Source organism: Lissotriton vulgaris, chromosome 8, assembly GCF_964263255.1.
Source record: "Lissotriton vulgaris chromosome 8, aLisVul1.2, whole genome shotgun sequence".
NCBI classification, from domain to species: domain Eukaryota; kingdom Metazoa; phylum Chordata; class Amphibia; order Caudata; family Salamandridae; genus Lissotriton; species Lissotriton vulgaris.
The window spans coordinates 1519775905-1519789639 of NC_141696.1; the positions used below are offsets into that span (position 1 = coordinate 1519775905).

Below are 13735 nucleotides of genomic sequence, written 5' to 3' on the forward strand. Positions count from 1 at the left end.
GGGGCCGCAAAGAAGTGTCTTGCCCCAGACCGCTCCCCTGCCAGGCAATGGTGGATGGGGGCAGGTGGGAGTATGCCTGGCTGTCACTGAGGGAGCCGGATTTTGGCTATGGGCAATTGACACCTTAGCCTCCATGGCAGCAGCAGTAGCTGTGTCCTTTTTCTTGACCCCCTCCCCTGCAAGGTCATCACCCTGAAGAAATGGAGGGCTGGGGAAGGAGTGAACTATGATAGGCCTTCCTGGAGGGTGTGGGTGTATTTACATGGGCCTCGCAGTGAGATAACCTTTGTTAGGCTTTTATTAAACTAGAGAGGATGTGGCGTTGTGTCCTAAGCTACCTACATTGGCAATCGGAGACCAGGTTCTAGTCCCAGCATTAGCTCAACATCCTGTCATTCTGGGAAAATCACTTAATCTCACCAAAGATTAAAGTAAAAATACATTTGATCTTGTGTAGTGTAACTGTTGCCCATGTAAATCACCCCAATGCCCTAGCACGAGTTCACCTTATGTACACTATAAAAATCACGGACCGATCGCAAAAAGCCATTTTTCTTTTACTTAATTCTAGCTATTTTAATGCACACTGACTGTCTGATCGGCTCACACTGCAACAACAAGGAGTGTAATCCCCAAGCTTTCCACTTGCCTTGAGTTTGTTTTGTGCACAATGTGTCGATGTATGCATATAGCACCGTATGTAGATTTGCATATACACCTGGCACATAGCGCTCCATGTATTATCCTCACTGGCCTTTGCTGTTCTCCAACTATGTATTTTAACAAAAATAAAACGTGAACAAAAAGTCGGAATGCTTGTTCTTTACTTTGCATGTTTGTTGCCTATGAGTAAAATTAACTGTGGTTTTTGCGTGAGACAGTGTAGGAACAGAAACTGTCTATGAAGAGAATGCTGCAAAGCGTTCAAAGCAAAGAGAAAATAAAACTGCAACTTATTTATGTTATAAGATTCTGCAACGGCCAGAGCATGATAATTAGAGCACTATTTATATATAAATATCCATATTATTTTTAACATGTCCTATCTGTCTTTCTTTAGTTTAACTATTAGTCATAGTTATGTAAAGCAGCTTAGGAACATATTGTAAAGTGCGTTCAACTTACGTTGACAGTTTACATACTGATCAGAGAAAAAAATAGAGACTTCCGCATTTTTCTTAAATTTCACACCGGCCAGGATATTAAAATACAGGTCACGTCAGTAAAAAAATCAGCCAGGTGGCAACCCTAGACAAATCAGGTATTGTGGCCCTTGTGCCATTTTATTTCACCTAGCCAGCCGATACCGCCCCTTATTACCTTACAGGATTAGCCCCTTTATGAGGCAGAACTGGAAATTGTATCATGCACTCATCTGGAAACAATCAGTTAACAAGGAGTAAATAATATACATCTTTGTGAGACCTGCACCTAGCTTTTCCATCCAATGTGACAAATGTAATCCATTTAATACAGTTTTAAAATATATGGACTTATTTCATTTGTATATTTTTTTTTTTGTCCATGTTACTGCTATCCAGGTTAGGTCTCTTCAGAGATGCCAAATAAGATCAATAGACCTGCGGTGTAACTTTCTGTTATGCCACTTCTTGTGATGTTACCAAAGGCGGCTCCTCCACTAGGGCGGAGGAGCGTCACCCCACTGCTTTCTCGCAGAGCGAGAAGTAGAAATATAAAATGCAAAAACGACCATTTTATGTTTCTGCTACTCACACTAAGAGAAAGCAGAAGTGTTTGGTTGGGGGCAGGCGGGTCTGCTTTAGGGCAGGGGAGGAGTGCCTTGCCCCATGCTAAGGGCCCTGACTGTTTGGTCGGCCCTCGGGGACCGACCTAACCAGTTATGCACACTCTGGCCTTTCTCCATGTAGGCACCAATGCACCCTACATGGAGAAATCGGCCTCCCCATAGGCGCCTGGCTGGTCGGCGTCCCAACCAATCACAATGCTGCCATTGGGGAGGGAGGCTGCCTGCTTCCTGTTCCTGCCAGAGGCAGGAAAGAAAGAGAGCAGGTCAGGAGCAGAGATGACCCGAGACCTGGGAAGTTAAGTTTATTTTATTTTTTGAATAACCCCTGCGAGACCTCCCACCCGCGAGTCATGCTAGCCGTGACTGGATTTTACATGCAAATTAGAGGGGCCTCACATCTTCCCTTTCGACCGGGGCCCCAGAAGTTCTAGGACCGGCCCTGAATAAATACATGAATAAGCGCAGGGGTCCAAGATTTTCTCCAGAGCCCTCCACCTACGCTGCCCAAAACCAAATCTGCCTTCATGATTTCATCTCATGCCTCTCCCTGCCAGTTTCCCTCTACACTTCCGGACCCTTTGCCTCATTCTTACAGGTTACTTTATCTCCGGTGGTCTCCCTTTGTTACTGTTTTCAAATCTTTCTCTTGCCTCTTCCTTGTCCCGGGCCCAGCTCTGCCTTTCCCTCTCCCTTGGACTGTCCCGGCCTCTCCCCTCTCCCCAGGCTACGTGTAGCCACTAAGATGCCCTACTGCAGCAGAGAGGCCATGTCATGACGCCACTGCATGGCCTGTGGAACATCTGCGCTCGCGGGCTACTTGAAGAACGCGTGGCTTCCTGCGAGGGCGCTCCAGAGGGTTCTAGAATGACTGCAAGGTTTCAGAGAGGGGCGGAGTCTTCCGGCGAGGCGCACCAGAGGGTTCTAGAACGACGGCAAGGTTCCAGAGAGGGGCGGAGTCTTCCTGAGACAGTTGGAGGGAAGCCGTCGTGGTGGATTCTGGGAGCAGAGGGTTAAACTCTGCTTGGGATTGGTGGGCGCTGCTCATTAACTGACAGACGCCCGTCGCGCAGATCCTCTGGCAGCCACTCCTGGGCCCAGTGCTGAGAGATGGTGAGTGACACCCTTCGGGGACAGGGTACAACCCACTGAGCTGCACTGGCTCTCAGACCCCAAGACAGGGACTCTCCGAGGCCTTCCTCAGACCCCTCGGCAACCACCCGGGGTGCAACCCTCTCCAATGTCCCGGCTTATATCGAGCATTCCTCCTGAATAACTCACAGTGAGCGCGGTCTCAGATTGCACCCTTCTAAGGCCCGCTTCTTAAAATGTCACACCCGGGCCACCGTAGACGCTATTTAAGTAAATTGTGAACCCGATAATAACCGTGTGCCCTGATTACCAAATGTAATGCTAGTGTCTAGACTTGGGAAGAATGAAGGGCAGACATGGCCCTGCTCGGATTGGAATTTATAGTTTGCAGACCATGCTAGTGACTGCAGTGGGATAATACATTGATCACTCACTAGGGGAGATTCTTACTTTCTTACAAGTTACCTGTGGCTGAAGGTGTCACCCCAGCCCTGAGTACCAACACTTTCAGAGAATGCTGCAGACACTGGTCTCTATAACCACGGAATATAACATAAAACACTACACAGTGGCCGAATAACAGAACATGTCTACTTTCATCCTGTGGCATATACCCAGGTAACCAACTTCGTGGTGGGGAGCCACATACTCAGTGTGCAAGGAGCCCATGAGGCCAGGGAGAGCAGTTACTGAGCATGCGCACTTTGTGCAGCAGATGGAGAGAGCTGCAGCAGATGGAGGAGAGCTGCTGGGTGCATTCAATGTATGAGCAGCGCCCCAGCAGAACTGGAGAGTAACTTCTGGCAGCACCCATAGAGAGGAGATATGAGTAGAATAATCAATCAGTACATTTGTAGAGCGCTCTACATACCTGTGAGGGTCTCAAGGCGCTAGGGGGTTGGAGGGGGGGGGGGGGCGGCTGCTACTTATCTAAGAGCCAGATAAATAATAATTTAAAGAGGGCTAACTGGGCATGATGACCTGACTACAAGATGGCCGTCTCCCAAATTCTCTCAAGATCTTGGTGTGATTTCTCACACTACTTTCTGGAGTTGACCCTGTAGTGTAGTGGCGGCCAGGACCTGGCCTTGCAATAAAGTCTACACACACAGGTGTTGAGGTGGTGGTCTCAGCTCTTGCCATGCCCCGGTCTCTGGGATATTTACTTTCTCACCTGGCACTTACGCCAGGCACTACCGCCTTACGCATGTGGGGGTGTACCAGATTTCCCTCCTGCGCAGCGTACAACATGGTGTTGCCCACCTTCCTGCAGCACTACAGCCCCCTGCTTGTGGCATTAGTCTGAACTGCTCGTATTGTGGATCTAAGCTTTGAGAAATTGTAACTGGTTGCCCAGTGCATGTCTTTGTGCATGTGATTGCATTTAGATACACTTTATTTAGTTTATCATCAGCAGGCTTGCAACCTGTTTGTATGGACCTCATTTAAGGTATCTACAGGGGTTGCAGCTGTGACCCCTGGATTGCCCCTTATGACCCCTGACACTGTCTTTGCGACTCCAGACCTCAGAGGTGGCAAAATCAGTGCCAGGAACACAGTGTCAGCTCGTCCTTATGGACATTGGTTGGGGCTCCACTCAATTTGTTTGCTCTCAAACTGAACTGTTTATTACACTAATAGTAAATAATGTGTGTATGTATAAGCAAGTGCATGTAAGTAAAATTAAAGGTCAACGGGCATGTGATGTTGCTTCCGCTTCCCCTGACATTTTGGTGAATTGACATTCATGCTTGTCTCGTCTCTGCATGAGAGAGCTGCAGAAGAGCCCAGCGTGATTCTCTTTTTATGAGCTCAGGGTGGACGGTAGCCTAAAGTTCAAGAAAGGGGTCATCACTTTTCTACTGAGATGAGACATCGTAAGAATGTGTGTGGTGTGCTAGGCCCACTGCCAAAGTGGGGCTTTAAAGGTCAAGACGAGAAATATGGTTCATGTCTGCTTTTCCTTCAGAACTTAGGAGCATGGGTCATACAAACTAATTTGGTTGAGATCAGCATTGTTTCTCTATGGGAGAGAATGAATATAAATGAGCTTCACAAGGAGTATCCCATTTTTCACAATTAACAGTTGCTACATTTTGAAAGCTTCACACTAACTACTTACTCACTTGATAGAGTTTTAGATAAAAGTGACAAGCCTGTAGCAAACTAGGGAGTGGCTGGGGTGAAGTATCAGACTATAGATGTCACCACCACCTGCAAGGTTTGCTAAGTCTGACCATGTTTGAGATTGAAGCCTCTCACCTTCAGGACAAAATCTCGACATACACCGCGGACTAGAGGTGTCATGTTCTTTAGGATAGTCCGATCATGTACACACCGATTACATACATTTTGTCCCACCCACACAACATAATGGTCGTAAACTCAGGTGACCTTTTACCTAGTAGCTTACTTTTGTCTCTTCGACAACGAGGCTCTCGGTATCCTATCTTAATCTATGTACCTGGGTCACCACTTTTTTCATCCATGGCCAACAGCCAGCTGTGCATGAGTGTTTTTCTTTAGAAAAGGGTTAGCAAAGGCTTATTTATTTATTTATTTATTTATTAGGAGTTTTATATAGCGCTGGCCAGACCCGAGGGTATCGGAGCACTTTACAACAGATTTAAAACGGAAATCACATAAAAAGGCAAAGGCAAAGCTAAATGTTGAAGTTCGAAGGACTCAGTGTGCTGGGCGTCATTGAAGTAAGGAGGTCCTGAGAGAGCATTGATGAGTGCTCAATGTCTTGGGTTACACCTCCTTCTGGGAAGAGGGAACAAGGAGGGATGTAGGGGAGCGGGGACGAGGTAGATGGTGGCGGAACATTGTCAAGGGGTTGTAACGTGCAGGAAGAGGTAGGTTGTGGTGGAACATTGTCAGGTGACTGCACACTTCAGGTTTATGCGTTTCGGCGGCGATTCTCGGTTCGGGAAGGCACGATTGAGGTAGAGGTCTTTTAGGAGACTTTTGAATTTTATGAAGGAAGGGATAGTCCTGATATTGACTGGGATGAAGTACCTGATTTTGGGTGTGTTTCCGGCGAAGGTTCATGCAGCAGATTTTGTTTGCGTGTTTACATAGGGATGAGTAAGAGGGTGTTGGAGCTCCTGAGGTTTCTTGTCTGGCTGGCTTTCTTGAGTTTGGAGGCCAGATATTCCGGTTTTCATGTTTGCAGGGCTTTGTGCGTGAGGTAGGCAGTTCTAAAGCTGGCACGCATTTCGACTGGGAGCCATTTTAGTTCTCTGAGTGCGGGAGATAAGTGGTCATATTTCTTAATTCCGGTGACCATTCTGGCAGTTGCATTGAGTTGTTTTGAGTGGCGCTAGGTGGGATTGAGCTGTACCGGTGAGGACTGCGTTCCCGTAGTCAAGTCTAGATAGCACCAGTGATTGGGTGGCTTGTTTGAAGTCCTTGGGCAGGATGAAGGGCTTAATTTTGTTGAGAAGCTTCAAATTGAGGAAGGCACTCTCACGGAGATCGTAATGTGTTCGTTCATGTTCAGTTTTAGGTCGAGAGTGATTCCTAGAGATTTTACCGAGTTAGCCAGGGTGGGATTACCATTGAGAGCATCATAGTATCGATTGCTTTCAGCCGCTCAACAATTTGAGGGTTTTCTTCTTTGTTGGAGACGAGGAGGAATTCGGTGTTGTCTTGATTGAGTTTAAGGTAGTTTGTTGTTAGCCATTGTTGAACTTCTCTAAGAGTGTTGTTGAGTCTTAGAATGTCGTTAATGGAGGAGGTTTCCAAGTAGATCTGGGTGTCATCTGCATATAGGTGAAAGGGGATGTTGGCTTTTTTTAGCAGGGTGGTGAGGGGTTCCATATATATGTTGAACAGTTGAGGGGAGAGCACCGAGCCTTGGGGGACACCTCTGTTGACAGGGTGTAGGTCAGACGTAAAGGTTTTGATTTTTATCCTTTGGGAGCGGTTGTGTAAGAAGGAGGAAAACTATTGTAGGACCACCTCATCCGCACCTACTCTGTCTTGAAGAGCCGTGATGAGTAGATTGTGATCAACCGTGTCAAAGGCTGCCGTCCAGGAGGATGAGTAGGCAGCATTTGTCAGCATCAAAAGACTTGTGGATGTCATCCACGATGTTAAGGATCGCGGTTTCAGTGCTACAGCCTTTTCTGAAGCCCGATTGGTGGTGATCTACTAGGTTGATGTTGTCTATGTGCTGAGTCAGTTGTATGAGAACGCACTTTTCAAGGATTTTGGATAGGAAGTTGAGGTTGGAAACAGGGCTGAAGTTGTTCAGATCAGTGTTGTCTAGGCCTGGCTTTTTCAATAGTGGCGTAATTTGGCCGACTTTGAGGCAGTCTTGTATGATGCCAGTTTTCAAGGAGCTGTTTATGATTTCGCTCCAGAGTGGGGCGAGTGAGAGTTTCAGCTTTTTGGTCAATTGGTTGGTTATAGGATCGAGGGTGTGGGATGCGAGCTTGGAAGAGGAGATTAGTTTAAGAATCTCAGCTTCAGGTACAGGGTCGAAGGATTTCAAGGCTTTCTTGGGATGCTTGCTCGTGGTGGTTTCGATTGTTGGGGTTGGGTTTTTGTAAGAGTGATAGAGGTTGGTGTCAAGAGATAGCTTAATCTTGTTGATTTTGACATTGAAGAAGTTGGCAAAGTTGTCACACAGGTCTTTGGAGATCTAGACTGGGGTTGCAGAAGTCTTGGAAGTTTGTTGCCGGATGATGTTAAAGAGTTCTTTGGGCCTATTTTTCGCGTTGTCAAGGGCGGTACAGAAAAAGTTGTTTTTTTCATTGTTGATATGTTTTTTGTAATTCCTTTGGGCTGCTTTGAGTTGCTCGCAGAGGCTTGTGGAGGGATTGTTTCAATCAATCAATCAATCAAACACATTTGTATAGCGCGCTACTTACCCGCTGGGGTCTCAAGGCGCTGGGAGTGGGGTGGGGGGGGGGCGTGGGAGTCGTTACTATTCGAACAGCCAGGTCTTGAGTTGTTTCCTGAAGGAGAGGTGGTCCTGGGTCAGCCGTAGGTGGGTGGGGAGGGAGTTCCATGTCTTGGCCTCCAGGTAGGAGAAGGATCTTCCTACGGCGGTGGCTTTGCAAATTTGTGGGACAGTGGCGAGGGCGAGGCTGGCGGATCGGAGCTGGCGGGTGGGTGTGTAGAATGTGAGGCGGCTGTTGAGGTATTTGGGGCCCATGTCGTGGAGGGCCTTGTGTGCGTGGGTGAGGAGTCTGAACGTGATCCTCTTGCTGACGGGGAGCCAGTGCAGCTCTTTCAGATGGGCGGAGATGTGGCTGTGACGAGGGATGTCCAATATGAGTCGTGCCGAGGCGTTCTGTATGCGCTGGAGTCTTTTCTGGAGTTTGGCTGTGGTTCCAGCGTAGAGGGTGTTCCCGTAGTCCAGACAGCTGGCGACGAGGGCCTGGGTGACCATCTTTTTGGTTACAGTGGGGATCCACCGGAAGATCTTTCGGAGCATGCGCAGGGTGTTGAAACAGGATGACGAGACGGTGTTGTCTTGCTTGGTCATCGAGAGGGAGGAGTCCAGGATGAAGCCCAGGTTGCGTGCGTGGTCCGTTGGCTTGGGTGCGGTGCCCAGGGCAGGGGGCCACCAGGAGTCATCCCAGGCAGAGGGGGATGGTCCCAGGATGAGAACTTCCGTCTCGTCTGAGTTCAGTTTCAGACGGCTGAGCTTCATCCATTCCGCAACGTCTTTCATTCCTTCCTGGAGGCTGGCTCTGGTGGTGGCGGGGTCGTTGGTGAGGGAGAGGATCAGCTGGGTGTCGTCGGCGTAGGAGATGATGTTAAGGTTGTGTCCGTGTGCGATGGCTGCGAGGGGGCTCATGTAGACGTTGAAGGTTGAAGAGGGTGGGGCTGAGCGAGGATCCTTGCGGGACGCCGCAGATGACTTCGGTGGCCGCGAATCTGAATGGTGGGAGGCGGACTCTCTGGGTTCTTCCGGCGAGGATCGAGATGATCCACTACAAACCCGTTCCTTGGATTCTGGTTTTGCTGAGGCGCTGTATCAAGGTGCGGTGGCATACAGTGTCAATAGCTGCTGAGAGGTCCAGGAGGATGAGGGCAGCTGTTTCCCCGTCGTCGAGCAGGGACCTAATGTCGTCGGTCACTGCGATGAGGGCGGTCTCAGTGCTGTGGTTTGCTCGGAAACCGGACTGCGAGGGGTCGAGGGATCTGTTTGTCTCGAGGAAGGCGGAGAGTTGTTTGTTGACGGTCTTCTCGATGACTTTGGCAGGAAAAGGGAGGAGCGAGATGGGGCGGAAGTTCTTGAGGTCCGTGGGGTCCGCGGTGGGTTTCTACAGGAGGGCGCTGAACTCAGCATGTTTCCAGCTCTCCGGGAAGGTGGCAGATGCGGAGGAGCTGTTGATGATGTCCCGGAGTTGGGGTGCGATGATGGAGTCGACTTTGTTAAAGATGTGGTGTGGGCATGGGTCTGTAGGGGAGCCAGAGTGGATGGTGTTCATCGTGGTGGTGGTGTCTTCGGTGCTGACCGAGGTCCAGGTGCAGAGGGTGGTGGTTGGGTACGCTGGTTCGGTGGTTGGGTGCGTGGTCTGTGCTCCGAAGCTGTTGTGTATGTCGGCGATCTTGCGGTGAAAAAACAAGGCGAGTGAGTCGCAGAGGTCTTGCGAGGGTGTGATGTCGTTGTTGCAGGCGCTGGGGTTGGAGAGCTCTTTGACGATGCTGAAGAGTTCCTTGCTGTTGTGGATGTTGTTGTCTAGTCGTTCTTTGAATGTAGTCCTTTTGGTGGTGCGGATTAGCTGGTGGTGTTTGTGGGTGGCGTTCTTGAGGGCTGTCATGTTTTCTGTTGTCTGGTCGTGGCGCCAGGCTTTCTCGAGGGTGCGGCAGGGTTTCTTGGAGGTTTTGAGGTCGTTGGTGAACCACGAGGCTTTCTTGCTGCCGGGTCTGCTGGGTGGTTTCTTCAGTGGTGCGAGGTCGTCGGCGCAGTTGGTGAGCCACTGTGTGAGGTTGCGGGCTGCTTCATTGGGGTCCGTCGTGTTGGTGGGGGGGTTCTGGCTGAGGGAGGTGGTGAGCTGGTCGGCGGTGAACCTGTTGCGGGTGGTGGTGGGTCGTGGTTCTCCTGAAGTTGAAGTGGACGCAGCTGTGATCTGTCCAGTGTATTCCGGTGGAGTGGCTGAAGGAGATGTGCTAGCTGGAGGAGAAGATGGGGTCGAGCGTGTGGCCGGCGTAGTGGGTGGGGGATTTCACCAGTTGCTTGAGTCCGAGGTTGTCCAGCAGGGTGGTGGTGTTCCTGTCCTTGTTGTTTTCCAGGTGGAAGTTGAGGTCCCCTAGGAGGATGTAGTCTGGGGAGGTAAGGGCATGCGGGCTGACTAAGTCTGCGATGGCTTCGCTGAATTGTGTGCGTGGTCCCGGGGGTCTGTAGACGAGAGTGCCTCTAAGGGTAGTTCTGGGGTCGGTGTGTATCTGGAAGTGGAGGTGTTCGGCGGCGGAGAGTGTGTCGTCGGAGTTGGTCGTGACTCGGATGGTGTTTCTGCGAACGATGGCGACGCCCCCTCCGATTTGGTTGACTCGGTCCCTCTGGGTGATCTTGTAGCCGTCCGGGATGGCTATGGCGATGTCAGGGGCTTAGGAGGCGTTCATCCAGGTTTCTGTGAGGAAGGCGACGTCTGGTGCTGTTGTGTCCAGGAGGTTCCAGAGTTCGACGGTGTGCCTGTGGACGGAGTGGATGTTGAGCAGGATGCACTTGAGGTGGTTGTTGCTGGTGCTAGGCTTGGCGGGTGCCGAACCGGGTCGGAGGCAGGTGAATTTGCAGTCTTGGCAGGTGAAGGGTCCGTGGGTGCGTTTCGGGGTGGCTCGGTAGCAGGCGGGGTTTCCTACGGCGTTGAGTATGTAGAGCGTGGCGGCATCGTAAGTCCGTCGGGTGCGCTGGCCTCGTCTAGGGCCAGGGGTCCTGGCGCTGGGCGCGGTCCAGGCGCGGACGGGTGCAGACGGGCTTGCCTTTGGCGCGCAAACGGTGCGCCCGCTGCACGTGTTCGCTTCACATACATGTCCCAGCCATAAATGGCGAAGTAGGAGGGAGGAGCAGCTGGGAGGCGGGGGTGGGGCGGCGAATCGGAAGGGTGCTGGGCACAGGAAAGAAAAAGGGGTGGGGGCGCAGGGGAGCAGTGGCGGGGGAGCGAGGAGGGTGCACGGAGCGGGAAGACTGTCGCGCAGGGCGGCGAAGAGAATACTAGATAAACAGTCACAAGGCACAAAGGGCAATACAATAAAAACAGTCACATGGCACAAAGGACAATACAATCCGGATCAGGCACAATACTCCGCAGCAGGGCGGGCTCAGGGCAGCAGCGGGAACAACTCGGGCACAATCACGGGGGGCCGTGTGGGGCGTGGAATGACCGGCCCTGTGAACAGGGTCAGAGGTCATTGTTTCTCCATAAACGTTCGGTAGCTCTAATTTGTCTCCTTTCAGCGTTAATGTCCGTGTTGCAGGATCTGAAAGGAATGTTCCTAGTTTTTTTCAGTTTCAGGGGGGCAAGTTGGTCTAAGATGGACAACATAGTTGTATTGTAATGGGATGTGAGTACTTTTGTGGAGATATCGTCTGGGGAGATGGGCAGGAGCGTGCTTATCTTTTCTTTTAGGCCGACCGTGTTGATCTGTGATAGGTTTCTCGTCCATGTGGGGGTTTTTTGGATGGGAGGTTGAAACATGATTGGTTGCGTGATGTGGAATAGAATTAAGTGGTGGTCTAACCAGTCAACCGGTAAGATGTGGTCTATTATGATTGCGTCATGTTGGGCGATGATGGCATCCAGGATTGCCTCTTTGTTACGGATTACTTCTGAGCAGTGTTGGGTAAGGTTGTTGCTTTGTAATAGCTTGTTCCGGTTTTGTATTGGCCAGCTGTTTATTATCATTCCAGTGCAGGTTGAGGTCACCCAGAATTAGGTTGTTGTTGTCCTGGAGTGAGCAGTGTGCAACCAGGTCTGACAGGTGTTCAGTGAATTTGGTGATGTTGCCTGGGGAGTGGAATAGGAGATGGCATTGTAGTATTTTGTTGTTGCTGGTGTTGATGTTGGTGGTTAGGCATTCAAAGGTGTTGTAGTTGAAGGTATCTATTTTGGTCACAGACAAGTTGTTGTTGTGAACGATTGCTAAACCCCCACCTATTTGGTCTTTTCGGTCTTTGTTCATGATTGAGAAGCCTGGGGGTATGAGGATGTCCATGATTGGAGGCGAGCTGTCGTTGAACCAGGTCTTGTGATGAAGACTATGTCTGTGTCATGGGTGAGGATGGATTCTGCTAGCTCTGTGGCATGTTTGATGGCTGATCTGCAGTTTATGAGCATGCAGTTGGTAAGAGGTGTCTTTTTTTTCTTGTGGGTGTAATGAGGATGTTGATGGGATTGAGGAATGGAAGCAGCGGGGGTGTCGTACGAGGAGGCCAGATCAGCCGCTTCATCCGAGGACATAGCCTCCATAGTTCTTTTGGGCCTCATTGTAAGACTCGAGAGGGGGGGGTGGGGTCCTACTAGGTCGCGTAGCCTTGTAGAGCCTTTGGTGTGAAGGGCTGGAGACAGTGGGAGTACCGTGGTTTTTTTGAAGGGCTTGCGAATCGTAGTGAGGTTGTTTAGGATTTCATTAAAGCCCTGTGTTATAATAGAAAATTGGCTTTCAAGCAGGGAGAGCCGGCACCCCGTCTCATCTTGGGTTGGGGTGGGTGGATTCTGGGCAGGGTCTTCCTGAAGGGGAGAATGCCTGACAATGTTGTGTTACCTTCTAGTAGTTATTGTGTTGTCAGTGAGGGCTTTGAGGGTGGGCGTGGGGTGAGGGGGGTCATGTTGTGGTAGCTGCTTTCTTTTGCAGGTGGGTATAGGAAAGCAGTTGGACTCTACATTGAGGGCGATTGGGTTTGCTTGAGGAAGGTTTTGAGCTGGGGGCTGATCGCTGGGACAAACCGGCGGGGGGGTCTGGTTCTTGGTGCCAGAGGCGCTGGTGTTGTCTTGAGTTGGAGAGCGGGGGCTTATGATAGCAGGAATGGTGTGGGTGTTCATCTGGGGGGTCTGGATGTCAGGGTAGAAGGGGTGGTTTGTGTGGGGGAGATGAGTGTGAGCAGAGGCCGTCCTAAGTGAGGGGAAGAGGGAGTTAAATGCCTCAAGGTTGTCATTGTTAGCTTGAGTCAGGACTGTGCCGTTGGAGTAGATGGTCTCAGAGGTGTTTCCACTTCTCGTCGTACGGTTAGGGAAAAGGTTTGTGTTCTTTTGAGATCTAAAATAGACTCGCATGCATTATAATGCAAGGACTCCATTAGATAGAAATGCTCCCCAGCATGTGAGACTACTATCTACGTACAGCCTGTCATAAAAAGATGGGTACTGACCTAGGGTAGGCCTTGTAATATGAGTGGGCATTCATAGTGTAGGTCTTTAGTGCTTACTGAGGGCTATTGTGTTTCACTGTATTATACGTGATAGGTAAAATCTGACCTAAACTACAGTTGAGCTCTACTTAGGCCTACAGGATAAAGCAAGGTATGAACATGGGAATAAGAACACACCCTGAGTTTGAATTTTCAGTCCCCTATATCCTACATCGGGCTTAAAGATTTGTCATAGGTTTCTTGTTCAGCTCATAATCAGATTTCAGAACTTTTTTCCCCTTACTGAGCCAAGTTAGGGACTCTGTTCCCCAGCAGAGGGATCAAAGACCTCTCCACACAAAAGAAACATCATAAGTGATTGACTCAATTCCTGGGAAAGGAATGGGTGGGGAGGAAAGCTGCATCTGATAATTAACTTGTCACACTTCCCTACTGGAACAAATAAGGGAATCTAGACCTCTGGAGTCAACACAGGAGAGACTCGCCTTTAAAGTTTTGGTGGGAAAGGATCAGGTAGCTGTCTCCGCTAGGAGCAGAGCTGAGCCCTT

At 50.1% G+C, this 13735-nt stretch overlaps 1 protein-coding gene across 1 annotated transcript in view; it reads left to right on the top strand.

Annotated features, from left to right (window-relative positions):
• The first annotated feature begins 2742 nt into the window (after positions 1 to 2742).
• Positions 2743 to 13735, top strand: part of LOC147699077 (sodium/potassium-transporting ATPase subunit alpha-1-like) — a 3282495-nt gene continuing 3271502 nt past the window's right edge. Inside the window, exon 1 of the mRNA XM_086936300.1 lies at positions 2743 to 2878. Coding sequence (XP_086792426.1) covers positions 2876 to 2878 — 3 coding nt within the window. The 5' untranslated portion in view covers positions 2743 to 2875. The remainder of the gene's footprint in view (positions 2879 to 13735) is intronic.